At 46.8% G+C, this 27,087-nt stretch overlaps 1 protein-coding gene across 1 annotated transcript; it reads left to right on the top strand.

Moving 5' to 3' along the window:
* The first annotated feature begins 2,922 nt into the window (after nt 1-2,922).
* Nucleotides 2,923-16,913, top strand: LOC107115564 (cytochrome c oxidase assembly protein COX19). The gene is made up of 4 exons (XM_015417304.1): nt 2,923-3,061; nt 5,402-5,513; nt 9,136-9,284; nt 16,827-16,913. Exons 1-3 carry the CDS (start codon nt 2,980-2,982, stop codon nt 9,221-9,223), a joined length of 282 nt encoding a protein of 93 aa, XP_015272790.1. The 5' UTR covers nt 2,923-2,979; the 3' UTR covers nt 9,224-9,284; nt 16,827-16,913.
* The last annotated feature ends 10,174 nt before the right edge of the window (nt 16,914-27,087 follow it).

Here is a 27,087-nt window from a genome sequence, read left to right as displayed (position 1 = left end):
GTTCTTATGAGACAGGATTGTAAATAGACTATTCAGAGCTGCGCAATGTTCTGGAGGGAAGCACTCTGATCGGACCTTATCTGTAAATAGTGATTGGTTAATATCTGACTTGTGGGTGTGGCTACCCAAGCCCGGACTGTTTAAAAGAGAGCATGTTGCTCTATGTTTTTGTCTCGTTCTGATTTCTTCTGACTTCGTTAATAAAGCTGATTCACTGTTCACAAGCTGTGTTGAGTCTCGTACGTAACAGTAAATATTAGCAGCTATTAGCTATTAATCACAATTAAAGTGGAATAAAGTTCAGTCTGTGTTAAAAAATGAATTTGCTCGGGGTTATAAATATGCCCTCGCTCTGACTTGGATGGCCCAGGCTTGCCCGATCTCACTAGATCTTGGAAGCTAAGCAGGGTCGCCCAAGGTTACTACTTGGATGGGAGATCACTGAGGAAGGCCAAGCTCCCTACACCTCTCTTTGTCTCTTGCCCTGACCTGGATGGCCCAGGCTGGCCTGATCCCATTAGATCTCGGAAGCTAAGCTGAGGATCGGCCTTGGTTGGTGTTTGTACCAAGGAAGTCCAGGGTCGCTGTGCAGAGACAGGCAATGGCAAACAAACTCAGAATGTCTGTTGGGAAGCTGTACAGCACCAGGTAGACGCCGATGCCTGTGATTTTCAGCTTAAATCGCCCAGGCTAGCCCCATTTTGTCAGACCTCAGAAGCTAAGCAGGGTCGGCTGTGGCTAGTATTTGGATGGGAGACCTCCAAGGAATACCAGGGGTATGATGCGGAGACAGGCAGTGGTAAACCACCTCTGAAGTCTTCTGCCTTGACAACCCTACAGCAGGGGTGTCGAACTCATTTGTTATGAGGGCCAGATCTGACATAAACGAGACCTTGTTGGGTCGGGCCATGTGTGTAATAAAATGTAATGCCAGGTAGCAGAGATATAAACTTTATAAAGGACACAAACACAAAGGTGTTTTTTTAACTTAAAATAAAAACATGCTTAAAACGTTAGCACTCTTGCAATTTTTTCTTTATTTAACAGTGTCTGATAATTGACACCTCTTGCTCTGAATTATTGCATCAAAGTGTCAGTGCTGTTGCAATCTTGAGTATGTTGTTCAAGTGTGTATCTGTAAGCTGCAAACCTACGATGATGCAGCAGCAGCAGCAGCACTGGAAGAAGCAGAAGACAGCCAGTTCCATTGTGAGCCTGATAGAAGCCCACCGGGGGCCTGATCTGGCCTCCGGGCCGCATGTTTGACATCCCTGCCCTACGGGGTCACCGTAAAGTAAAGGTAAAGGTTCCCTTGCTCGAAAGCCAGTCGAATCCGACTCTAGGGTTGCGGTGCTCATCTCCATTTCAAAGCCAAAGAGCCAGCGCTGTCCGAAGATGTTTCCGTGGTCATGTGGCCGGCATGACTAAACACCAAGGTGCACAAAACGCTGTTACCTTCCCACTGAAGTGGTACCTATGTATCTACTTGCAAATTGCAATTTCTTGCTTTCGAACTGCTAGGTTGGCAGGAGCTGGAACTAGAGACAGGAGCTCACTCTGTCATGTGGCACACTCGGGTCTTGAACTGCTGAACTACCGACCTTCCACAGCCTGCAGTTCAGCGTCTTAACCACTTGAGCCACCCAGCTCCTCGGGGTCACCATGAGTCACCATAAAATGATGGCATTAAAAAAATTAAATAGGTTATGAACATTAATGGTTTAAGACTAACAGAATACTTAATCTGGGGGGGATAACAAATTATCCGTGCGTTGGATAAGGCCATCTTTTTCGTTCACTCTCAGCTCACTTTTCTACAGGCCCATCTCAGATGGCTTTCATCCAGGCAGGTCCTGTGATCTGCAGCTGTGCCTCCTCCCATTTCCACCAGCGGAAAAGGTGGTCCGATCTAACCCTATGCCCTTGACAGAAATTAAACAAAGGTCTGGAATTAGATCTGCCTTGCTAGAACCTGAGAGCGGGGCAACATTTTGTTTTGGTGCATTCTGTTTCTCTCCTGTGTAGACAACTGAAGCACTGAATATTGTTTTATTGGTAAATGGTACGCATGGAAGTCAATTACCACATATGGGTTTTGCATTACAGTAAACAAACTAATTATGTGCAAATCCAGAAAAATCAATTGGTAATCATTACAGGGACTGCATAATGAAGATCTCATGTTTCAAGCCATTTAAATTAGTAGTTATGTAACTGACCTGGGTGTCGTTTTCAGTTTCAAGCTGTATTCATTACAAGGGAGGAGCAAAAACAACAACAGCAACAAAAAAAACCCAAGAAGAGAACAGCTGCTTGAACTCCATAGCATTGGCAACTACAGATTGGGAAATTCCTAAGGGTTATTGATCTTTACGATTGGGTCCTCCTATTTATATGTATTTAACCCTTTAGGTTCCTAATTTATATTTCTCGGGTTAAGGTTTTTGTCCCCCTTTTTCATAATTTGGGCACTCTCCAGGCATCACCTGGAAGTTGGCAACGCTAGATACTGGTGATGGTTTTCCTGCCTACCATTTTTTAAAAGGATTTGGTAAGGATTTCGGTTTACGCTGAGTGGCAGCATCTTTAAGACTTTAGTCTCCTGAGTTCTCGCGAAAACCTCCGCGTTAGTTTCTGCTGCAGCCTGCAGCAAAGGAATTAGTAACGTAGTGGGGTTGTATGTGTAAACCTGCATTTATTTCTCCCTTGTTATGAAAATGCATATGAGTACTGGGGGGCTGGGAGAGATTACTGTCCTTCGAAGAGTCACGTGTCAACGATGCCAAGCTAAAGGGATCCCTTCCACACGGCTGTAGATCCAGGAGAGCTGCGGTTACCCTCGCTCGAGCCTCTCCGCGACCCCTTGCTTTGGCCTGGCTCGGCGATCCACGGCCCTGCCTGGCTCGACGCCGGAACCCGGAAGTGGGGACGATTTCGGTCCATGCGGGCGTCCCTGGCAGGGGAGGTTGCTCCGTTGCCATGTCGACGGCGATGAACTTCGGGAGCAAGAGCTTTAAGCCGAAGCCGCCGGACAAAGGCGCTTTCCCCTTGGATCATTTCGGTGAGCGAAGGGAAGGCGGGGCTGGGAGCCCTCCCGCTCAGTCAAGGCGCTAGTCCCTTTGGCCCTTCTGGGTGCTAAAGGGACTGGCGTTAACGGGACCTCCAGGGTCATCTAGGGGGTTGGGCTAGATGACCCTAGAGGTCCCTTCCAACTCTGTGATTCGGTTCCGGGTGGATCCCTAGACACATGCTCTAAGTCAGCGGATAAAAACGAATTTCAGTAAGATTGGATGTGCTCTAAGTCAGCGGATAAAAACGAATTTCAGTAAGATTGGATGTGCTCTAAGTCAGCGGATAAAAACGAATTTCAGTAAGATTGGATGTGCAGGTTAGTACCCAAAAACTAGTGAACTAGGGTAAACATAATCTGTTTTATGTCATTTCCAAATTGGAAACCCAACCTATTGGATTATACTGCTTTTATTTCATAGCTCTTTAATTGCAGTAAGCTAAAGAAATGCTTATGTGACTACTTTTATTTTTTTTTAATGGCAGTATGCAAAATAAATACTTACACAACCCAACTCTCTCTCTCTTTCTGACTCTTTCTCACATACAGCCTTTTAGCAACCATTGCAGGTTTAGAAGTAGTTTAGGTAGGGGCTACTGTAAGTTCTTGGAGGATTGGCTACATTAGAGGTGTGTCGCCTAATATGCAAAGGAGTTCCTGCTACAAAAAGAGCCCTACGAATAGCCAGGAGATCCTAAGATTGTCTGGTAGCCAGAGGTTCTAACAACTTTTAGAAGAAGAGTTGGATTTATACCTCCGCCCTTCACTCGGAGTCTCAGAGCAGCTCACAATCTCCTTCCCTTCCTCTCCCCACAACAGACACCCTGTGAGATAGGTGGTGCTGAGAGAGCTCTGAGAGAACTGCTCTTGGGAGAACAGCTCCGAGAGAACCGTGGGTGACCCAAGGTCACCCAGCTGGTTACATGTGGAGAAGTGGGGAATCAAACCCACCTCTCCAGATTAGAGTCTCCAGTTGTAACCACTACACTAAACTGGCTCTTTTAGCATTATGCACCACTAGGCGGCGAGTTAGACTTGTTTTTAAAGCAAGAGAGGTTTCAGAGGTGGTTTGCCATTGCCTGCCTCTGCGTCATGACCCTGGTATTCCCTGGAGGTGGCCCTTCCAAATACTAGCCAAGACCGACCCTGCTTAGCTTCCGAGGTCTGATGGGATTGGGCTAGCACGGGCTATCCAGGTCGGGCAGTAGTTTAGGTGTTATAACAGTAATTGTTGGAACAGGTGATTGACATCTCCATGTAACTTGTGATCGTCTCTTTATGTATCTACTTCATTTCTTGTCCACATTTCTTGTTGGGACTGCAAGAGGAATGCAGAGTTCTAAGAAACATGCAATAAAGACCAGTATGATGTATGCAACGAATGGTGTGCCAAAAGTAGGCCACACACTTTAAAGAACAATGAAATAAAAATAGTGCAGTACATCCAATAGCCTCTTTTTCACGCTTGGAGAGAAATGAGATAAAGCCAGAATATGCTCACCCTAGTCCAGGAAGACATATTTTCTTTTGTACTAACCTGTACATGCATTCCTACTTAAATTTGTATTTATTTACTTTAAGAATGACTCTTCTGTTACACCCTCAGAAGTACTTTTGTTTCCAAAAAAAGTATGTGGCAATAACTGTAAATTTTAAAGGGCACAAAATAATAACAAATATAAAATATGGGAAAGAACTGGAGGGTCGTTTACCTGATAGAAGAAAGGTGTGATCTCTACCTTCACCCAAATAATCCACTCCTGTCAAATGTATTCCCCCTCCCAACAATGCATTATCGCACTTCTAAGAATTCAGAGCAGCCAGGAAGGCTGTTTTTTAATCTGTGCTTGCAACATACCTGGGAGCTAGCATGGCGTAGTGGTTGGAGTGTCAGAGTAGGATCTGGGAGACCCAGGTTCGAATCCCCACTTTACCACAGAGGCTCACCTTGGGCCAGTCACACACACTCATCCTAGCCTACCTGACAGAGTTGTGAGAATAAGATGGAGGAGAGAAGAATAATGTAAGTCACTTTTGGTCTCCATTGGGGGATAAAGGTGGGGTATAAATTACTTAAATAAAGAAAAAAACCCATATAGCCATTATTTAAAAATATACACATTGATATTGTGTATTAAGATTAATAATAGAGAAAAGGTGCACAAATAAGATACAAAATGTGGGAAATAAACGGGGGAGGGGTCTGCCACAGAATGTCTTGAGAAGGTGAAACAACTCCCCACCTGTCTATCTTGTCCCTAGGACACTGTTTTGTTCTGGAGCTGGAGGTGATTCTGTATCTGTTCCCCCTCCCCAATGTACGTGTTGCAGGTGAATGTAAAGCCTTCAAAGAAAAATATATGAAGTGTCTGCGGGAGAACGGCTTTGAGAACAGCTTGTGCAGGCAGGAATCGAAGGAATACCTAGAATGCAGAATGGACAGGTAAGTGCTTTCCCGCTTCTTGCAAAACCTCCCATTGTGCTAATCAACGGATATCTGCTCTGGCGTGGTGGATGCTGGATCAGCTTACGCCAGGATGTCAGCTGTCCATCCCTCTACATGGTTTATCTGTGAAATCGTTAGTGGGGTGCTGGGTGTATTACACAGTTTGGCTTGTGATCTGTTGCTCGCTTGCTTGCAGGAAAAAAAAATGAGGTCTGGTGTTTTAGAAAAGAGCTGTTTGCCCTCTGCATGTGTTCAGTTGCTGCTCAGGCTTAGAAATGGATTTGAAGTGTGGAGATTTGTTCTGAGTGCACAAATACATCTTGCCAAGCACCAAACTCTCAATAGACCCAGCAGTCAAACCAATCATATAATTTATTTATTTATTTATTTATTAGATTTATAACCCGCCCTCCCCGCAAGCGGGCTCAGGGCGGCTCACATTGTCTGGCACAATGTGCCAAGATTGATATACAGTTAAAACATTTAAAACTTAACATTTAACACTGTTAAAACATTTAAAAGTATGTATAAGCCTTACTTGAAGCTGATTTCGACATATATAATTCCTGGGGTGCAGTGGATTTGATCCGGTGATTCCCCATAGGTTGTGCCTCTGGGTTTGTATCCTATAGACACTGTCTTTGGTGTAGTGATTAAGAGCAATGGACTCTAATCTGGAGAACCAGGCTTGAATCCCCACTCCTCCATATGCAGCTACTGGTGTGACCTTAGGTCGGTCACAGTTCTCTTAGAGCTGTTCTCTCAAGAGTGGTTCTCGAGAGAGCTCTCTCAGCCCCACCTGCCTCACAGGGTGTCTGTTGTGGGGAGAGGAAGAGGAAGGAGATTGCAAGCTGCTCTGAGACTCCGAGTGAAGGGTGTAGTATAAATCCACCTCTTCTTCTCTCCCTCCCTCTCTCCAGCAGGGGGCTATACCTTCATTAGTGCCAGTCAGGGCATCTGGGAGGTGCTGTATTGAAGTTATTGAGGTAGGGTTTCCCTATCTGAGGTAGGGTTCCCAACTCCGGGCTGAGAAATTCCTGGAGATTGGTGGTGGAGGCTGCAGAGGGTGGAGTTTGGGAGGGGAGGGACCTAATTTGGGTTATAAAGCCATAGACTCCACCCTCCAAAGCAGCCATTTTCTCCATTTGTAGTCTGGAGATCAGTTGGAATTCTGGGAGTTCTCCAGGTCTGGAGGCTGGCAACCCTGATGTGAGGTCTGAGTTTAAATTCCAATTCTGGCATATGGGTCTTTTACTCTTTTTCTTGGGGATACCCATAGTCGGGGCATAGGTTAACGTATTTCTAAGGAGCCAGGTTCTGTCCCTGGCATCTCCACTCACAGCGCCAGCAGGAACATGCCGGGGAAATTAGTAAATCTCTGCCTGCTGCTGTTGAGAGTAGACACTGCTGGCGTTGATAGACCAAAGATCTGGCAGCGTAATGCCGTGGCAGGGGCTTGTGAGAGGCGGTACCGTCCTTGCAGGGGCCTGTATCATCTCAGAATGCACCGGAAGCAATGTCACATTTTAGGAAATGCAATCAGGACCTCCTGGTATGTTCTGACACAGCTGAACAGTGTGATTTGAGGATACAGTCCTAACCACATTCGCTTGGAAGTAAAAGGGATATACTTAAAGGCGCTTAGGACTGGGGCGTTTGCCACCCAGATTCGACTGTGGCTTGCGTGTCGCTAACTTCCTCTAGATTGGTACCAAAGCCTGGTAAATTGGTGACATTCTGAGATTCAGAGCTGTTGACATTAGTTTATGCTTTCCAAAGAAATAACCTGCTTTACCAAACACCTCAATCCAGCACATGCTGTGGAGTCTTGTGAGCAAAATTTCTACTTTGTGAGCTACTAGCGTTAAAGTTTTCAGCGAGTGATTTGGATGCTGAAGAAATTAATTTGCTCAGGAGCAATCCTTCCTGAGCGAAGACAAAAATGCATGAGCTGGAGCCTAAGAAACTGTGTGCTAGCTCACACTAACTCAGCTTAGAGGGAACACTGTTAACAACCAAGCCCTGTCAATGCTGTTTCTAAAATGTCCCCTTGAAATGCCTCCCGTCTTTTTGATCCTCCCAACACTCCCACTGAGGCATCTTGGTATCATTTCCCTGTTAAGAAGGCTTAGAGGCTCTTTTTGAAGGGAGAGGGCTTTAGCTTAGTGGTAAAGGAATGTGTGTGTGTGTGGGGGGGGTTTAGATTCACTCCCTTTCATCCCCAGTTTTAAGAAGGATCCCAGTTAGCTCTCCCTGAGGCCAATCAGAACTGGGCTGTATCTGGGCTATAGGAATCCAAGGTATATAAGGTAACTTCATATGGTCAAGGATGGGTGGAGCAAGATCCTTTCACCGGTGATGCCAGAAATTGAATTCGGGACCTTTCCCAGATCAAAAGTGTTCTACAAGTGACCCACTGGTGCAGTCTAACGAGTCTTAGGATGAACCAGTGGCTCATTGGTAGAGCACTCTTAACATGGGAAAGGTTCTGAGTTCAATTTCTGGCATCGCCGGTGAAAGGATCTTGGCTTGCCGTTTGCTAGGTGAAGGCCGTTTTCTGCCCAAGGGACCTGACTGGGTATCTCAGGAACCTTCATAGGTATTATTATTCTTTATTATATAAAATGTTTTTATGCTGCCTTGCCACCCAAAGGCCATGAACATGAAAGCATTTGAACCATGAGAGCCAGTTTGGTGTAGTGGTTAAGTGTGCGGACTCTAATCTGGGAGAACCGGGTTTGATTCCCCACTCCTCCACTTGCACCTGGCTGGATGACCTTGGGCAAGCCAGAGTTCTGATAAGAGCTGTTCTTGAAAAAGAGCAGTTTCTGTCAAGAGCTCTTTCAGCCCCACCTACCTCTCAGGGTGTCTGTTGTGGGGAGGGGAAGGGAAAGGAGTTTGTAAGCTGCTCTATGAGGTATAAATCCAATCTCTTCTTCTATTAAAAACAGCACTTAAAACGTTTTGATAAAAACATATAAGCAACACAGCACCAAAAACCAGGGACGGAGGCCATAACGGTTTTTGGGAGTTTGCCAAACGAAAAAGTTTCCACCTGCTGGCCGAAGGCTCCTATAGAGGGAGACAGACAGATCTCCTTGGGAGGGGGGGAGATCCAAAGTTTTGGGGCCACGACCGAGAAGGTCCTTTCTCAGGTTGCTACCCTTCTGGCCTCAGAGGGCAGGGGCACCCAGGCAGGGCCTCTGAGTATAACCCAAGTGGACAGGTGGGCTCACATGGGAGAAGGCGGTCCTTAACTCACCCCCAAAGTCACATAAGCAAGCAGCAGTCCTTTATACATACTTCTCTGTGTGTAAGAATTGTGATGTAATAGCGGTGCAGAGATTTTCATGGTGCCTGGCTTTGCACAGCGTCATTCTGCTTTTCATCAGGCGGGCAAGGAACTTTGGGATCTTCCCACATTCCAAGCCTGTTTTGATCCATGAGGGCTAGAACCTTGCCTTTCCCTGAGCATAATCCCACTAGCACACAGCCCCACACATGATACCTCTTACTTTATTATTTTAAGGGGCCAAGATTGTGGAGCTCCAGTGACATGAGTAAACATGCTGCTTCCAAGCTTAATATTTTCTTTTTCTTTTTTCTTTTTTTAATTTAGGCAGCTGATGGCCAGAGAACCACTGGAAAAACTAGGTTTTAAAGACCTTGTGGAAGAGAAGTTCGAAGCCAAGAACGAGAAGGCGTAATGAAGGAAAGACAATTCTTGGCTGCCTTTGATGGAACGTAACACCTGCAGCAGATCCTATTGTATGTTGGGAAAAAGTATTTGGGGGGGGGGCATTTGTTACAAAAGGAAATATCAAAACTATCACCCCAGTGGAACTTTGCTCAAGAATGAGGCAGAGGGCGAATCTTCCTTGGAGGTTCAGATTTGTACTGTGTGCTCCAGCACTCGTTTCACAAATAGAGCCCGGGGATTTGCTGAAATGCCTGGGACAGAGGAGCTGTGTTCTCTTGCACTAGCTGAACATGGGAGGCTCAGAGTGCTGCTCCCAAGGATCCTTGCAAGTGTGCCTTTGGCGATAATGCACATAAAACCTGCCCATCTTCTCAACGGTGGAGGTTTCTCCCCGAAAAGGCAGTATGGATCTTAAGCATAGATGGGACTTGGCAAGCATGGGACTTGATTTCCAGTAGAACTTCTGTTCGAGCAGAGGCATTTGGAGATGGCATTGCATATGAAGGGTAGTTGTTATGTGAGCTGTGTTTTTGGGGGAAATAAACCCTTGTCTTTTTTATTACTGGATTTTTGTTCTCCCTTCTTCTGTCTGCAGCTCTTCCAGATTTATTGGAGGGGGGATGTTTCTTATTAGAAGGTCCCAGGTTCAGTCCCCAGCATCTCCAGTTAAAGGATATGGCAGTACGTGCTGTGAAAGACCTCTGCCTGAGAACTCAGAGAGCCGCTGCCAGTCTGGGGAGACAATACTGACCTTGATGGACCAGTAGTCTGACTCAGTAGAAGTAGGGCTGCCAAGTGGGGGCGGGGGGCAGGGAACCCCCCGCTTTGGAGGCCCGATTTCCGCAGCGGAATCGGGCCCCGGGGGAAACTCCGCCCCCCAAAGCTGCGTCACCAGAGGTGACGTAGCCACATCGCTCACGTTGGGGGCGTGGCCCAGATCGTTGGGGGGGAAACCATATGGTTCCCCCCCTGATGATTTGGGCCACGCCCCCAACGTGAGTGACGTCGCACGTCACTTCCGTTGATGTGCTGGCGGCATCCGGAGCCGGCGGAGCATCCCCCGCCAGTGAGTATAAAGGGACTTGGCAACCCTAAGTAGAAGGCGGATTCATGTGTTCACGTGATGTTAAACCAGAAAGGCCTGGTCCTTTCCCCCTGAGCGATACGGTACAAACGTGAGAAGAATCTCCAGTGTCTTCCAAGGAGAGGAATGTCATTTTTCCACGCTTCTACAAAGGGAATCTGCTCGAGGCTGTAATGGAACCTACTGCTGGTGGTAGAACAACCGCAGCATTTTTTTTTGACAGGGCGCCTGTGAGATCTTATCCTGCGTAATAAATGGAAGGGGAATGCTAACATTCCCCCCATAAATGGCAAGGAGTCCATTCACTTGTGGAATCTGTAACTTCTGAAGATTGTGCACAAGGACAAATGTGTTGCCTCTGTGGATCGCAACTTACGGGGGCCACCTCGGCCTCTTGGGCTTTGTGCTTACGAAGCGCCTAACCAGGAGTCATTTTTCCTTAACCCTGGATAAGATGCATTATGGCCACATACCTAGACCAGGCCCCCCCCCCGACCTTTTCGAGCCTGTGAGCCCCTTTGGGATTATGACATGGTGTGGTGGGCTCAGCCACAAAATGGCTGTCACAAAACGACTGCTTCGGGAGGCGGAGCTAGCCACAAAATGGCTGCCACAGCTGACCTTCTGTCACACACACAGTGGAGATCCGTGTGCTGCGGTGGCAGCTGCTGCCAGAGCAGTGTTTTTAAGAATCTGCACAGCCACTCAAAAACCTTGCCTTGGTGGGCACCAGGAAAGTGTCAGCGGGCAGGCACCACAGGGCCCATGCATGGGCACTCTGTTGGGAACCCCCGACCTAAATCGTGGTTAAGGATTGGTTGTGGCCTTTTCTTTTTTTAAATGAAGACCACGTTAAGCCGGGTCTGAGTCCTGTTGGTCAGGAGAAAAGCTGGAATAGAGGGAGCTTAACTAAATCGAGCAGGATGTGAAACCCTAGTGTGAGGTGAGCATGAATCATGTGCAGAGAGAAGCCGGGGGTGCCCAGAAAGCACGCCTCTGGAGCATATTCCAGAACTGGTGCCCTCAACTGGGATTCCCGGTGGGGAGAGATTATTGGCTAAAAGTGGCGTGCATGCACACTTTCTCAGGAGTAACTCTGTCCTGAGGCTTGTGGCGGTTGTGTTTTTAGGACGCAGATCTATCCCAGGATTTAAATCTGTGCATCAGTAGAGGTGAAAGTCATGTGATTACTTTCTCAAAAAGCACAAACCCAAACTCTTGAAAGAACCCCGCAAATTTCCACATGCTGAAGCTGGGTGACGTTGGGTCAGTCACAGTTGTCTCAGAGCTGTTCTCTCAAGAGCAGTCCTCTCAGAGCTCTCTCAGCCCCACGTACCTCACAGGGTGTCTATTGTGGGAGAGGAAAGGAAGGAGATTGTAAGCCGCTCTGAGACTCCTCCTCCTCCTCCACTGGTTTGTTTTCTTCTCTCTTGAAACTGCCCATCCCAATCTCTTCCTTCCTTTGCTGGAAAGTGTGGACTTGTGAAAAAAGGTGCAAAGTTTTTAAAAAGACAGAGAGAGAACAGTCTTTTTGCTGGACTAGAGTGAAAATGGCAATTGGGATGTGTTGTGTCTTGGACACTTCCCAAAGTGTGGCGTGAGTGTGTTATTAACTGCAGCGTTTATATCTTCAAATTATTGTCCTGATGAAAAACCAGGCTCTGCTAACACAAGCAGGGAAAGCGTAGGAATACCAGCCGCTTTTGTGGACATCCCTTTGTTTCTGTGAACTGGTAGATGGCAGGCTTTAAGGCCTGGAATGGTTTTTAGGATGAGGCTATCCCAAGGACTGCCTGTTCCAACACAGTCCTGTTCCACAGGATCTTTGTCAAAATGCCCTGTTCTGGGTGCAGCTCAATGGAGGCGAAGGCCTCCTCGGTGGTGGCCTGATTATGGAACAGCCTGTCTCGAGAGCTTTGCTTGGGACGACCTTGTCATTTTGAGTCCAGGTGAAGATGATTCTGCTTCGGTTCATTGTCAATTTGGGTTTCTAAAAATTATTTTACGTTCAATCATTCTTCATCCATTCTTTCATTTTATTGGGAACATCTCGATAGCACAGTGACTTTTAGACTGAAAAAACATCCAACGACCAAAATGGTAATATTATGAAATTAAAACAATAGGATGCTATGATGTTGACTTAGAGAGGGCCAGTGTGATATAGTGATTCGAGTGCCGGACTAGCATCTGGGAGACGTGGGTTCGGAACCACACTCTGCTGTGGAGGCCAGCTGGGTGACTTCTGGCCAGTCACATGCTCTTTTTCTGTCTCAGTTTAACCCACCTCGCAGGGCTGTTGTGAGGATAAAATGGAGGAGGGGCAAGCAACGCAAGTCACTGCAGGTCTCCACTGGGGAGAAAGGCAGAAAAACACAAAACACAGAAGAGCCAGATTATTTTAGATTCATGTGGGAAGACATTTAATGGCTGCTATCAGAGACCCTAACTTACATCTGCATTCTTTTTGTTATGTATGAGACTTAACTCGGAGGAACAGTTCAACAAGTGATTTCAGCTTTATTTCAGTGAGAACAGCATAAAGGCTCAGCCTTGTAAGGACTAGACCAGCTAGACAAATTCCATAGGCAAAAACGGTAACTTATATACAATTGTGGCTGGGATAGCCACACCTACAATGTTTACAGCATCCAATCACATTAGCTACATTACATCCAATCACAATCAAGAGTTAACGTCCAATCCAAGCCATTCCCTCCAGAATGCACACAATTGGTCAGTATTTACAATCCACATAATAAGTGAAGCTAAATTATGCTTTACCATTATGTCTCTCAAGACATAACACTTTTATTGTGCTGCATTAAGGTTTTTCCCCTTGCTTGCTAGCTGGGGTTCTTTTCTAAAAAAAATTTGTTATGGTTTCTTTTTTAAATATGGACTTAGCACTGTACTGCTATTCTTATTTATTGTGTTATGGTTTGGAGTGTTATTTGTGAATTGGACATGGGGTGGTGGAGAGGCATGATAACAAAAATGAGCCAGTTTGGTGTGGTGGTTAGGAGCACGGACTCTAATCTGGGAGAACTGGGTTTGATTCCCCACTCCTCCACATGCAGCTGCTGGTGTGACCTTGGGCCAGTCACAGTTCTCTCAGAGCTGTTCTTGAAAAACAGCAGTTTCTGTCAGAGCTCTCTCAGCCCCACCTACCCCACAGGGTGTCTGTTGTGGGGAGGGGGAGGGAAAGGAGTTTGTGAGCCGCTCTGAGACTCCTTTGGGTGGTGAAGGGCAGGGTATAAATCCAATCTCTTCGTAAATAAAGAGGCAGTGTGTGCTGCTGACTGGCGGCAGACAGCTTGCACCGGTGTTTCCTTGTGTAAGCTCGGATAGCTCTGAATGACAGAACTGATTCTCAGCTGTGGTTGAGGTTTTTAGCAGGAAAAATGTCCACCTGTTTGTCCCCGACTTTAATGCAGAAACTTACAGGGCAGCACCCCCTAGTGGGGAGATGCAGCAGAGCAACTGGAATTGCTACCCAGTAGTGGTTAAAGCAGGGTTCCCCAATGTGGTGCCCGGGGGCGCCATGGTGCCTTCTGTCATCTTCCCTGGGGCCCACCAAGCGCTTTTAGAAAGTGGGTGGGGCTTTTGCCCAGCAAGGCTTCTAATTGGCCATTGGAGATTTGATTGGCTCTGCAGATTTTTTTAAAACTGTGGCTTCAGCAGCAGCTGTCACTGCAGCACAAGGACCTTCACTGTGTGACTGAAGGTAAACAGCAGCAGTCATGATATGACCGGCTCCGCCTTGTCTGGCGGTCATTCTGTGGCAGCTGTTTTGTGGCTGTGACCATCAAGCTGTGCCAAACTTCCAAAGGTGCTCACAGGCTCTGAAAGGTTGGGAACCCCTGGGTGAGAGTGTTGGACTAGGCTCTTCAGAGACCCGGGTTCAAATCCCCACGCTGCCTGAGGTTCAGCCCCCTCTGCAGGGTTATTGTGAGCGTGGAGTGAGGACAGGAGAGAGAGTATGGAATGCCACCCTGAATTCCTGTGGACAAAGGGCACGAAGAAACAGTGAATCATTTATTTATTTATTACATTTTTATCCCGCCCTCCCCACCGTGCAGGCTCAGGGCAGCGGCTTACAATATGTACCAATAAATGTATACATTAAGACTCCACAATATTAAAACAGAATTCAATTAAAATTACTATAAGAACATAAGATGTTGGATCAGGCCAAAGGCCCATCCAGTCCAACACTCTGTTTCACACAGTGGCCAAAAATACCATGTGCCATCAGGAGGTCCACCAGTGGGGCCAGGGCACTAGAAGCCCTCCCACTGTTGCCCCCCCCCCAAGCACGAAGAATACAGAGCATCCCTTGCCCCAGACCGAGAGTCCCTATCTATACCTTGTGGCTAATAGCCACTGATGGACCCCTGCTCCATATGCTTATCTAATTCCCTCTTGAAGCCAGCCCTGCTTGTAGCCGCCACCACCTCCTGTGGCAGTGAATTCCATGTGTTAATCACTCTTTGGGTGAAGAAGTGCTTTCTTTTACCCGTTCTAACCCGACCGTTCAGCAATTTCATGGAGTGCCCACGAGTTCTTGTATTGTGAGAAAGGGAGAAAAGTACCTCTTTCTCTACCTGCTCTATACCATGCATAATCTTATAAACCTCAATCATGTCACCCCTCAGTCATCGTTTCTCCAAGCTAAAGAGCCCTAAGCGCTTTAACCTTCCTCATAGGGAAAGTGTTCCAACCCTTTTATTATTCGAGTTGCCCTCTTCTGCAATTTTTCCAAAGCTATAATATCCTTTTAAAGGTGTGGTGACCAGAACTGCACACAGTATTCCAAATGAGGTCGCACCATTGATTTATATAGGGGCCTTATGATATTGGCTGATCTGTTTTCAATACCCTTCCTAATAATCCCCAGCATAGCATTGGCCTTTTTTATTGCAGTCACACACTGTCTCGACATTTTCAGTGAGTTATCTACTACAACTCCAAGATCTCTCTCTTGATCATCAATGTGTATTTATATTTAGGATTTTTGGCTCCAATGTGCATCACCTTGCACTTGGCCACATTGAACCCCATTTGCCATGTTGACGCCCACTCGCCCATCCTTGACAGATCCCCTTGGAGTGCCTCACAATCCTCACTGGTTTTCACCACCCTGAACAACTTTGTATCATCCGCAAATTTAGCCACTTCACTGCTTACTCCCAACTCCAAATCATTAATGAACAAGTTAAAAAGCAGTGGACCAAGTACTGATCCCTGCGGTACCCCACTGCTTACCACCCTCCACTGAGAAAATTGCCCACCTACACTCACTCTCTGTTTTCTATGAACTAGCCAGTTTTTGATCCATAAAAGAACTTGTCCTTCTATCCCATGATTTTTGAGCTTACTTAGGAGCCTTTGATGAGGAACTTTATCAAAAGCTTTCTGGAAGTCAAGGTAAATAATATCTATTGGATCCCCCTTGTCCACATGTTTGTTCACCCCCTCAAAGAACACTAACAGGTTAGTGAGACAAGATCTTCCCTTACAGAAACCGTGCTGAGTCTGCCTCAATAGGTTTTGTTCATCTATGTGCCTACTAATTCTTTCCTTAATAATGGTTTCCACCAATTTACCCGGTATCGACGTCAGACTGACTGGCCTGTAATTTCCCGGATCTCCTCTGGAACCCTTTTTAAAGATGGGAGTGACATTAGCTACCTTCCAATCCTCAGGAATGGAGGCAGATTTTAAGGAAAGATTACATATCTTTGTCAGGAGATCTACAAGTTCACATTTGAGTTCTTTCAGAACTCTCGGATGTATGCCATCTGGGCCTGGTGATTTTTCAGTTTTTAAGTTGTCTATCAGTTTTAGGACCTCCTCTCTCATCACCTCAATCTGACTCAGGTCTTCCAACACCCCTCCTGAAATCAGTGGTTCTGGAGTGGGCAAGCACTTCTCATCTTCCACAGTGAAGACGGAGGCAAAAAATGCATTTAGCTTCTCAGCCATTTCCCTATCATCCTTCAATACTCCTTTTACCCCTTGGTCGTCCAAGGGCCCCACTGCCTCCCTGGCTGGTTTCCTGTTTCTAATGTATTTGAAGAAAGTTTTATTGTTGGTTTTTACGTTTTTTGCTATATGCTCCTCATATTCCCTTTTTGCCTGCCTGACCTCAGACTTGCATTTTATTTGCCATAGCCTGTGTTCCGTTTTATCAGCCTCACTGTGACTAGCTTTCCACTGCTTAAAGGAATTCTTTTTACTTTTTACAGCCTCCATTACTCTGTTTGTTAACCATGCAGGCTTTTTCCTATACCTGTTTGTGCCTTTCCTAACCTGCGGAATATATATTTTTTGAGCTTCTAGGATCGTAGTTTTAAATAGATCCCAAGCTTCCCCAATTGTTTTGACCCTTTCTACTTTTCCTTTCAGTTTCCTCCCCAAAGCAATGGTTCTAGCAGGTAAAGCGGTTATAGCAGCAGGATGGAAAGATGCAAGCAAATGGACAGAGAGAAACTGGCTTAACTATGTGTTTGAAATTATTCAGGCAGAGATAATCTCCGAAATCAACCAAGACAAGCCATGGGAAGAAAAAACAGCAACAATCCAAGAGAAATGGGCCATATACTGGAGATGGATGGAAGAAGAACAAAGGAACGACGTTCAGTGGAAGCTTCAAACACTATGCCCCTGGCTGAGAGAAAAGGACTAAAAACAATAGACTGGAGGGAGGGGGGGAGGATGGGGGGAAATGTTAGAAAATGATGGAATACGAAAATGTATAATCAGAATGAAAATAATAAGAATAATAAAAATATTTAAACAAAAACAAAAAAAATGATTTTTGGCTCCAATGTGCATCACCTTGCACTTGGCCACATTGAACCCCATCTGCCATGTTGACGCCCACTTGCCCATCCTTGACAGATCCCTTTGGAGTGCCTCACAATCCTCACTGGTTTTCACCACCCTGAACAACTTCGTATCATCTGCAAATTTAGCCACTTCGCTGCTTACTCCCATCTCCGAATCATTAATGAACAAGTTAAAAAGCAGTGGACCAAGTACTGATCCCTGCGGTACCCCACTGCTTACCACCCTCCACTGAGAAAACTGCCCATTTATACTCACTCTCTGTTTCCTATTAATCAGCCAGTTTTTGATCCATAAAAGGACTTGTCCTTTTATCCCGTGACTATTGAGCTTACTTAGGAGCCTTTGATGAGGAACTTTATCAAAAGCTTTCTGGAAGTCAAGGTAAACAACATCTATTGGGTCCCCCTTGTCCACATGTATGTTCACCCCCTCAAAGAACACTAACAGGTTAGTGAGACAAGATCCTCCCTTACAGAAACTGTGCCACATGCAAAGAGCCCTTTAGCTCGCCCTTCGGCTTGTGCCTCTGGCAAAGTGCTTTCTTAAATACTGAATTACAGTCAATCACAGCCAAAAAATGCCCCTTCCTCTCCCTCTCTCAAGCAGCCAGGACTCTGGAACAACTCTAATTGCTTTCAGACACTCCCAAACACAGTTCTCCCACACAATATCCTCAGCTCAATCCCCCCATATATAACCATAACTACTCCACATATAAATACAATAGAAGATGGCAGCGTTCTCTCAACAGTTGGATGGTCACCTACCCCTAACCCAGGCTGTTAGTTGTCAGATTGGCAATGATGTTGATGTTAGGGCCAGGGCCATGATTGTAAAGGCGTCCCCCTAATTAAAAGCCTGGTGGAAAGAGCTCCGTTTTACAGGCCCTGCAGAACTGCAGGAGGTCCCACAGGGCCCTGATGTCCTCCGGGAGCTCATTCCACTAGTAAGGGGCCGCCACAGAAAAGGCCCTGGCCCTCGTTGTAACCAGCCTGGCTTCTTTTGGGTCTGGGAGAACCAGGCGATTTTGGGATCCCAATCTCAGGGCTCTCTGGGAGGGTAGATGGATAGATGTTTTGTGCATATGGAATAGTGTCTCTTGAGTTGTTCCGAACAGCTATTGTTCTGGTTATCTGTGTTCTGGTAACATCCAGTTTAGACTACTGCAGCGCAACCTGTGTGGAGCTTCCCTTGGAGACCTCTTCCTGAGCTCTGCTCTCTCTGCCTCCACCTGCAGAGCTGAGGTGACTGTCAGCCAAGGACGGGGCTTTCTCACTGGTGGCCCCTAGCTTTTGCAATACCTTCCTGCTCCCTGGTGCCTACCTTACTGTGCTTTAGGAGCTGGGTCAAAACAGTTCCTGTTTCTTACCCAAGAGCCAAGATTCGAGTCCATTAACACCTTAAAGACCATCAAGATTTCCAGGGTATGAGCTTTGTCTCTCAAAAGGTTATACCCTGGAAATCTTAGAACAAATTCAGAGTCCAGTGGTACCTTGAAGACCAACAAAGGTTTATTCAACGTATGAGCTATGAATAAACCTTTGTTGGTCTTCAAGGTGCCACTGGACTCTGAATTTGTTCTACTGCTCCAGACCAACACGGCTGACCACCTGGAACTACCTTCCTGGAAATCTTGTTGGTCTTAAGGTGCTACTGGACTTGAATTGTGTTCTTCTACTGTGGGCCAACACAATTTCCCACCTGACACTTTTTCAGCCTGGGTTTTTGTCTGAAAGATCCCATCTTTTCAAGCTGCCTTCATGGCCCGCTTCTCGCCCGAAGGGTGGATTTATGGATATCATTTTATGCTGCTGATTGTTGTTTTATGGGTTTGGCCGGGTTGCTGGGGAAAGCCTCCCTGATTTCACAACAATGTGGTCTGACTTTGAATTGGGGTTGCCAACCCTGGGTTGGGAAATTCCTGGTGGTTTGGGGGCTGGATCCTGGGGAGGGCATGGTTTGGAAAAGGGAGGGACCTCAGCAGGGGAAAATGCCAGAGAGTCCACCCTCCACAGCAGGCATTTTCTTCTGGGGAACAGATCTCTATGGTCTGGAGCAATGCGCCCTCTAAGCCAGGGGTGTCAAACATGCGGCCCGGGGGCTGGATCAGGCCCCCGGAGGGCTTCTATCAGGCCCGCAGTGGAACTGGCTGTCTTCTGCTTCTTCTTCCGGTTCTGCTGCTGCTGCGTCATTGTAGGTTTGCAGCTTACAGATACACATCTGAACAGCATACTCAGGATTGCAACAGCACAGATATTTTGATGCAAGAATTCAGAGCAAGAGGTGTCAGTTATCAGACAGTGTTAAATAAACAAAGTATTGCAAGAGTGCTGATGTTTTAAGCATGTTTTTATTATAAGGGGGGAAAACCCCTTTGCGTTTGTGTCCTTTATAAAGTTTATATCTCTGCTTCCTGGTATTACATTTTATGACACACACAGCCCGGCCCAACAAGGTCTCATTTATGTCAGATCCGGCCCTCATAACAAATGAGTTCAACACCCCTGCTCTAAGCTGTGGAGTCTTGTGAGCAAAATCCTACTTTGTGAGCTACGGGCATTAAAGTTGTGAGCGAACGATTTAGCTACTGCATAAATTAGTTCGTTCTGGAGCCCTCCTTCCTAAGCTAAGACAAACGTGTGAGCCAGAGGCTAAGAACTGTGAGGTAGCTCACACTAACTCAGCTCAGAGGGAACTCTGGTCATCAGTGGTAATTCCAGGCCGCAGCCGGAGATTGCAGTCCTACTTTGGACGTCAGCTTTATCGGCTGAATGTTTGTACCAGCAGCACACTGAACGGTGCCATGTTTAATTTCTGCACCAGAATTGTTCAGGTTCTTGGGTCTTGGATTCGGCTCCTTAGGGGGGATTTTCCTCTTTCAAGCTGCCATCGGGGCCCACCGGATTTCATGTGATTCATCTTCTACTTCGGGAGAAGTTCCTGTTGGCGGCATAAGTCGGGCAAGAGTGAGAGATGAGCTCATCTTCCTGGCGCTTCCCTGCTCGCTCGCCAGCTTCCATGTGGCTTAGATTAAGACAAATGATGTAACCCAAGATAGCCAGGCAAGCAGCTGGTCGTGCAGTCCATGCCACTTGTACTTCCAGCGGTGCTTCTCTTTTGCGGAGGGCATGCCCTGGGACTGCAGTCATCCCGGGATGCACTTGGCACCCGTCCGCTCTAGCTGCCAGCAGCCAGTCAGATTAGCTCAGATGTGTAGAAAACACCCCTGGAGGATGTCACTGGCGATCCTGCACATAGCAGGCGACTGAGTCTACCATCTGCTGGGAAAGTTTGGCAGGGTGAACGGTGCGTTATGATTCATGCCAGCATGAGAAAGAGAGAGAACCCGGTGTGGAAGCTGCAGTTCTGGGAAGGAGAAAGAGAATGGGTAATAAACGCAGGATCAGAAGGAAGGGGGAAGGGAAAGCATAAATCACGGCCAAGGACTGAGGTCAGCATAAATCAATAACTGGTCATGTGGACACTTTGAAGCCGCCTTATGCTGAGTCAGGCTCTTGGTCCATCAGAGTCAGGATGGTGTGCTCAGATGGGCAGCAGCTCTCCTGGGTGTCAGGTCGAGGTCCTTCACGTCACCTACTTGCCTGGTCCTTTTAGCTGGAGATGCCGGGGATTGAACCTAGGACCTTCTGCATGCCAAGCAGATGCTCCACCAGTGAAACACAGCCCCAAGGTTACAGTATCTCTGGGAAATGTCAGGGAAGTGAATCACTTCTGTTAATGGGGCTTATCATGACCAGTCTTCTTGTTGGATATTTAGCACAGTAAATGAAGCGCAGCGGAATCATGCATCACATGATCACAGACAGATGTGTGTTTGACTTCTAAGAAAATTTTCACTTTGGAATTAAGGAAAGGATTACATGGAAAGAAAACAACAACGGTCTTAACTAATTCATCTTTCTAGTTCTGATCTACTTGATCCTCTTTCTTTGTTCCCTCTAAACCTAAGAAGGAAGGAATCGAAGTTTCCACCCCTTGTGTACATGCTGAATAGCATGAACTATCTCCAGTATATTGATTAGCCAATAGTTGATCTTAAGGTTACCTCATTAAGAATATAACCTCCCCCTTTTTGGTGGGAAGAATTTACTCTACAACTGATTGGTTCTATGCTAAACTTGCTATTATTAGCTTACAGAAACTTCAGTTTAAACCTTTCATGACTGAAGGGATGATACTTGCAAAAACCCAGTGCTTTCCCATTTATCTGGGGTGCTACTAAAAACCACACATCCACAGCCTCAAAGCCATCGCTCATTGGCGGCTGCCGAGTTGGTGGGTGTGAACAATGCCACCACCTCCTAAGGATCTATGCATCCCAATTATTTTGAGTCAAGGTGAGGCAGGGATCTTTTCAATGCCCCTCCCATTTAAGCAGTCACCGGGCACCCAAGCTGGGGATGCCAAAACCTGCTTGGGAAATACCTGGAGATTTGGGGGTGAAGCCTGAAGAGGGCAGGGTTCGGAGAGGCGAGGGACCTCCGCAGGGTATAAATGTCACAGACCTGCCATTTTCTCCAGGGGCACTGATCTCTGTTGTCCGGAGAACAATTGAAATTCTGGGAGCTCTCCAGACCCTACCTGGAGGTTGGCAATCCTCACCTAACAGGAAGAAAATTTCTTTTTTTCTCTCCAGTGTAGCTGCAAACCCGGGGGGGGGGGAGGACAGGAGCATGATTGGTGGTGAAATTGACTCCAGTTTTTTGGGGAGAGGGGGAATAGAACAGTACAGCCCCCTCAGGATACCCTGTCCCCAAGGGCCCAAAGAGGCACTGCCATACTTGTGTTGTTTGTGGCCAACAATTCGTTACTTTGTATCCAAGAGGAGGGCAAGCATCTTTTTATAATGGTACCCAAATCAGACAAGAGCCAGTTTGGTGTAGTAGTTAGGAACACGGACTCTAATCTGGGAGAACCGGGTTTGATTCCCCACACCTCCACATGCAGCTGCTGGTGTGACCTTGGGTCAGTCACAAGTTCTCTCAGAACTGTTCTCTCAAGGGTAGTTCTCAAAGAGCTCTCTCAGTCTACCTCAAAGGGTGTCTGTTGTGGGGAAGGGAAAGGAGATTGTAAGCCACGCTGAGACTCCAAGTGAAGGGCGGGTATAAATCCGATCTCTTTCTTCTGCAGTGATTGCTGCTAACTCCGAACTTGAATTAGAAAAAAGCACGAGAAGTCTGCTGGACATAGCAGAATGTTTTGGGAATCCAACCTAAGTTTGTTGTTGAAGAAGGAGCAGGGGGGGGGGACCACTGAAGAGTTTGATTTTAAAACAATAGCTGGATGCAAGATCTGGAAATTGTGTGTTGTCTATCCCAGGGAGCCCAGAAGAACACAACCGGAAACGTAGAATGCCTTTGACTTGTGACCTTTTTGACCGATCCGTCATTTCTTGCAAGCAGGGATTTAATCTCCTTGGCCTTCTGAGAAGGGTGCGGCTGTTCTTCTCCATCCCTTCTCTGTTTGGAAGCCGCCTGTCGTGACTCTGCTTGATTAACTACAACTGGGCTTTGGGCCTGATGCTTTCGGGAGAGGCCTTGGACCGAGTTGAAGCAGAAGGACCTGGAAGGGGACGAAACGGGCCCAGCCAGGGATGTATAGAAAGGAATAGGATAGGTCAGCTGAGAGACTGCCTCAGAAAAACCATGTACCGTCAGAGGCCTGGGGAGGTTAAAATCTAGGGTTGCCAGCCTCCAGGTGGGGCCTGGAGATCTTCCGGAATTAGAGCCGATCTCTAGGTGACAGAGGTCAGCTCCCCTGGAGAAAATGGCTGCTTTGGAGGGTGGACTCTGTGGCTTTGTACCCCGCAGAGGTCCCACTCCCCCAAACTCTCCCTCCCCAGGTTCCACCCCCAAAATCACCAGGCATTTCCCCACCCAGAGGTGGCAACGCTATTAAAAGCAGAAACCCAGCTGGTTTGGGGCATGGAGCAAAAATCAAGATGGCTGCACTTGGGTTTCAGTGGGCGACTTTTGGAGACTATGAAAATTTCCAACACCTGCCATGCTCAGTCCGAACCATTTTATGTTCTAGAAAGGCCTCTGAGAGCCAGATTGGTGTAGTGGTTAGGACTGCAGACTCTAGGGTTTGATTCCCCGCTCCTCCACGCTCAGCTGTGGTGTGACCTTGGGTCAGTGACAAGTTCTCTCAGAGCTGCTCTCTCAGCCTCGCCTACCTCCTAGGGTGTCTGTTGTGGGGAAGGGTAGGGAAAAGAGATTGTAAGACACTCTGAGACTCCTTTGGGTAGTGAAGGGCAGGGTATAAATCCAATCTCCTCCTCCTCTTCTTCTGTCTTCCAGTCAACATAGCTAATGGCAATGAATTGAATGACAGTATCTTGCAGTGCATAGAGCTGAAAGATAATGAGCAGGCTGAAATGGGATCAGTTGTTCTAAAGAAATTTGGCTAACAGTATGAAGAAGAGACCACATCTCCTAGTCTAGATATACCACTAATACCAGTAATATGCTTAATTAAACAGACCATATGGGTCAGACTAGAATACTGGACACACAATACAAGGACAAGCAGACAAGAGCCATTTTCAGACCTTACATTCATGTGTACTAGAACCCTACTAACTGCACATAATGGGAGTGTGCACTGTCTGCAATATTCTTGATATGCACAGTCTCCATGATGTTAAAAGGGGTATTGCACATATTTACCATGCATGTACAGACTTGGTAAGACTGTTGTGGGGAAGGGTAGAGAAAGGATATTGTAAGCCTCTCTGAGACGCCTTCTGGTAGTGAAGGGCAGGGTATAAATCCAACCTCTTCTTCTTCTCTGTGTGTGAGCTGGTGGTTGGTAGGGTTGCCAGCCTCCAGGTGGGGCCTGGAGATCTGAAGTGACCACTGATTTTCAGACTACAGCCATCAGTCCCCCTGGAGAGAGTGGCTGCTCTGGAGGGTGGACTCTGTGGCATTATGCCCCACTGTGGTCCCTCTCCTCCCCAAACCCCACCCTCCCCAGGCTGCACCCCCAAAATCTCCAAGTATTTCCCAGCCTGGAGTTGGCAAGCCCAGTGTGTTCTTTCCTTGCCGCTTGCCATTTCCGCGTTGTAGGGCGCATCGTTTCATCCCGTTCCTGCCTGGCGCAGGCTGTTCAAAGCTCATCACCTTCCATTTTTGCTTCGGTTCCCTGGAGAGGCCAAGATGCTGTGCAGGAGGGATCGATCAGCTCTAATGTCTCTGGAAGGCCTTCCTGGAAGGATGCACCTCGGAACAGGAAGAAACCAAATTACTGGAGATGAGCAGAGAGGCAGAAGCCCTTTCTACTGCGAAGAGGTCTCCCCGGCATTGGTGTGAAGCTCGCCTCTGTCAGAATGAATTTAAAAAATTGAAAATCAGTGAGGCAGACTTAGCTGTAAGCAGAAAGAAGAAGGGGCAGCAAGCTAGTTTTTGCGGGTCAACTTTGCCTGCTTCTGACATTATTTATGTACATATTAAATTTGTTAATTGCCCAACACCTGCTAATGCAGGGCTCTGGGTGATGTACAGCATTCATAAAAACAGAATTCTTTTAATTGAATATATTACCAGAAAATTGTAAAAACCAAGATTTTTATTTTATAATACATGTAATAACAGTGGCAAGAATACTTTATACTTGGAGAAGAAAGGAAGTACCTTTGAGAGAAGAACTCATAAATAAAATTGTGGAAACTGCTGAAATGGACAAACTAACTCTAATTTTGAAAGGACAACCAGAGACAATACATGGCCAAGATTTTATAAATGGATTGAAGACTATAACAAATAAAATATACAGACATACAATCTACTTAAGGGGAAAAAACCCTTTATTATTACATACCGGCAGGGGTCATTTTGTAGAAAAAGAGCTAGGGGAACTCATTAGCATAACACATTAGCATATGCCACACCCCCTGACATCAGGGGCCCGGTGGTGGACCTGCAAGGCCAGCGGGAGTGCGAGGAAGCCCCGCCAAGGCCCTCCCTGGCCCCAGGCAGGCAGGGGTGGGGAGAGGCGGGGAGGAAGCAACTTACCCTCCCTCTTCTCCTGCCTCCTCCTGGCTGAATGAGGGCTGGAAGCGGGGCGGCCAGAAGCAGGGGGCGGGGCTTCGTCATGTGCCCCGCCCCCTGCACCTCACCCGGGGGAACTGCGTTTCCCCGCGTTTCCCCCCGAAATGACCCCTGCATACCGGTATTTGCAAGAGATTTATACAGTGATATAAGGTGAAATATACAAAATCAATGTTTTGTTATGAGAATTGTAAACAAGAAATTTAAGGAGGTAATAGATACCCTCATTTTATGTTATGTTTGTATTTAAAAATAAAAATTGTTTATTAAAAATTCATAAAAACATATCAAGATATTAAAACATTAATAACACATTTCCAACAGATCATATGGTGTGTAGTAATGGATCCAATTCCAGACTGATGAGATTTCAGGGGAGAGGAGGGCAAGGAGCAGCAGGAGAGGAAAAGGGTGCCCGCTCGGATGGAGACCCGTTGCTGCCCTCAACCAAAGGCCTGGTGGAACATCTCTGCCTTACAGGACCTGCAGAATGGCATTAGATCCCGCAGGGCCCTGATGGTATTTGACAGAGAGTTCCACCTGGTTGGGGCCAGGACTAAAACAGTACAAGTGTTTCAGATCCGAAAAGAAAACATCCAAAATGCAGAAGCGAAGGCAACCGGTCTAAATGCACAAATCAAATTGTTTCCTCAGATCTCTTCAGTCTGTTACTGCTTCATTTGAAACTCGTTTACGCCAGTTGGCGTCTCCAAATTGGTCTATGCATTGCAATTTAGGTTAAATCTGTCAGCGCCTTTGCTGAGAGTGCAGGGAGATGTCATTTTCTGAAGTCGGGAACAAAGGAGGAACTTTTTCTAAAATTTCAGAAATGCTAGTTTCAAATGCGCTGAGGCTTCGTTCTTGCCAACAGTGCATAACCTGTTTCTGGACTCAGACTGCAAATGATGATGGAATATTCTGCCTGTAGAAAAAGAATTTGTCAGGGAACCTGTCCCTTCTCCCTGACCTGCTAGTTCTCTGTGTTCGGAGATTTTATTTATTTGTTTGCGATATTTCTGTACCACCTTTCCAGAGTCCTGCTCAAGGTGCCTTGCGATTAAAGTAAAGTCAATAGAAAACAGCAAACCATTAAAAACTAGCCATTTTTCCTTTATGCACGTAATAGAATTTAACTGTGTTTTCCTCCACATGGCGCCTGAAATGGCACTGTCCTCACCTGCTATGAGAGAGCCAGGCCTCAGGGTTGAACCACACTGTCAGGTTCCACAGCCAACAACGCTTATCAGAAAGGTTATACTTTATTGAAGAGCTATAGATGCATTAACAGAAGCACTGTTAAGAATGGCGTCGCCCCTACAAGCATAATGGGATATAGGGCATTCGTATGCACCCCCCCCTTCCATAGGCCAATAGGCCTGACTCCTGCGCATGGGAGAAGGAGCCCCAGACCGTTAGAGTCAAAGCTGAGAACCGATAGCACTCCCACGGTTTCCCCTTCGCGGCAACACTACACCACCTGCACATCTTAGAGATAACAGCGTTACAGCAGAGATGAAGCACAAAAGGAATGCAGCAGTAATTAGCACACAGAGAGGGAAGCCGATGGCCTCTTGAACTATCATGGCAGCATAGCTGACACACACGTTATGGTTTTTAATGAGTCAGGCCAGACTCACTTTCCCTGTGGCCACACAGCAGTCAGAGAGAGGGCTTTCGCCTTCCTCCACTTGCTGTTTTCGCAAGCCAAAGGGTCCCTGGGGGATGGTGGAAATATTTGCCTCATGCTTGGGGCTGTGTGTGCATTTTGGAACTTCCATGCATCTGGGACATGCAACAACCCCAGGGGTTGTTTTGGCCCGGTTTTAGTCCTTCAAAAGCAGTTTCCTACAGTCGCTGCGTGGC

This window comes from Gekko japonicus, unplaced genomic scaffold, assembly GCF_001447785.1.
Source record: "Gekko japonicus isolate JY-2015 unplaced genomic scaffold, Gekko_japonicus_V1.1 scaffold1917, whole genome shotgun sequence".
NCBI classification, from domain to species: Eukaryota; Metazoa; Chordata; class Lepidosauria; order Squamata; family Gekkonidae; genus Gekko; species Gekko japonicus.
The sequence above is the reverse complement of the archived record's forward strand: the minus strand, read 5'-3'. Positions and strand labels throughout refer to the sequence as shown.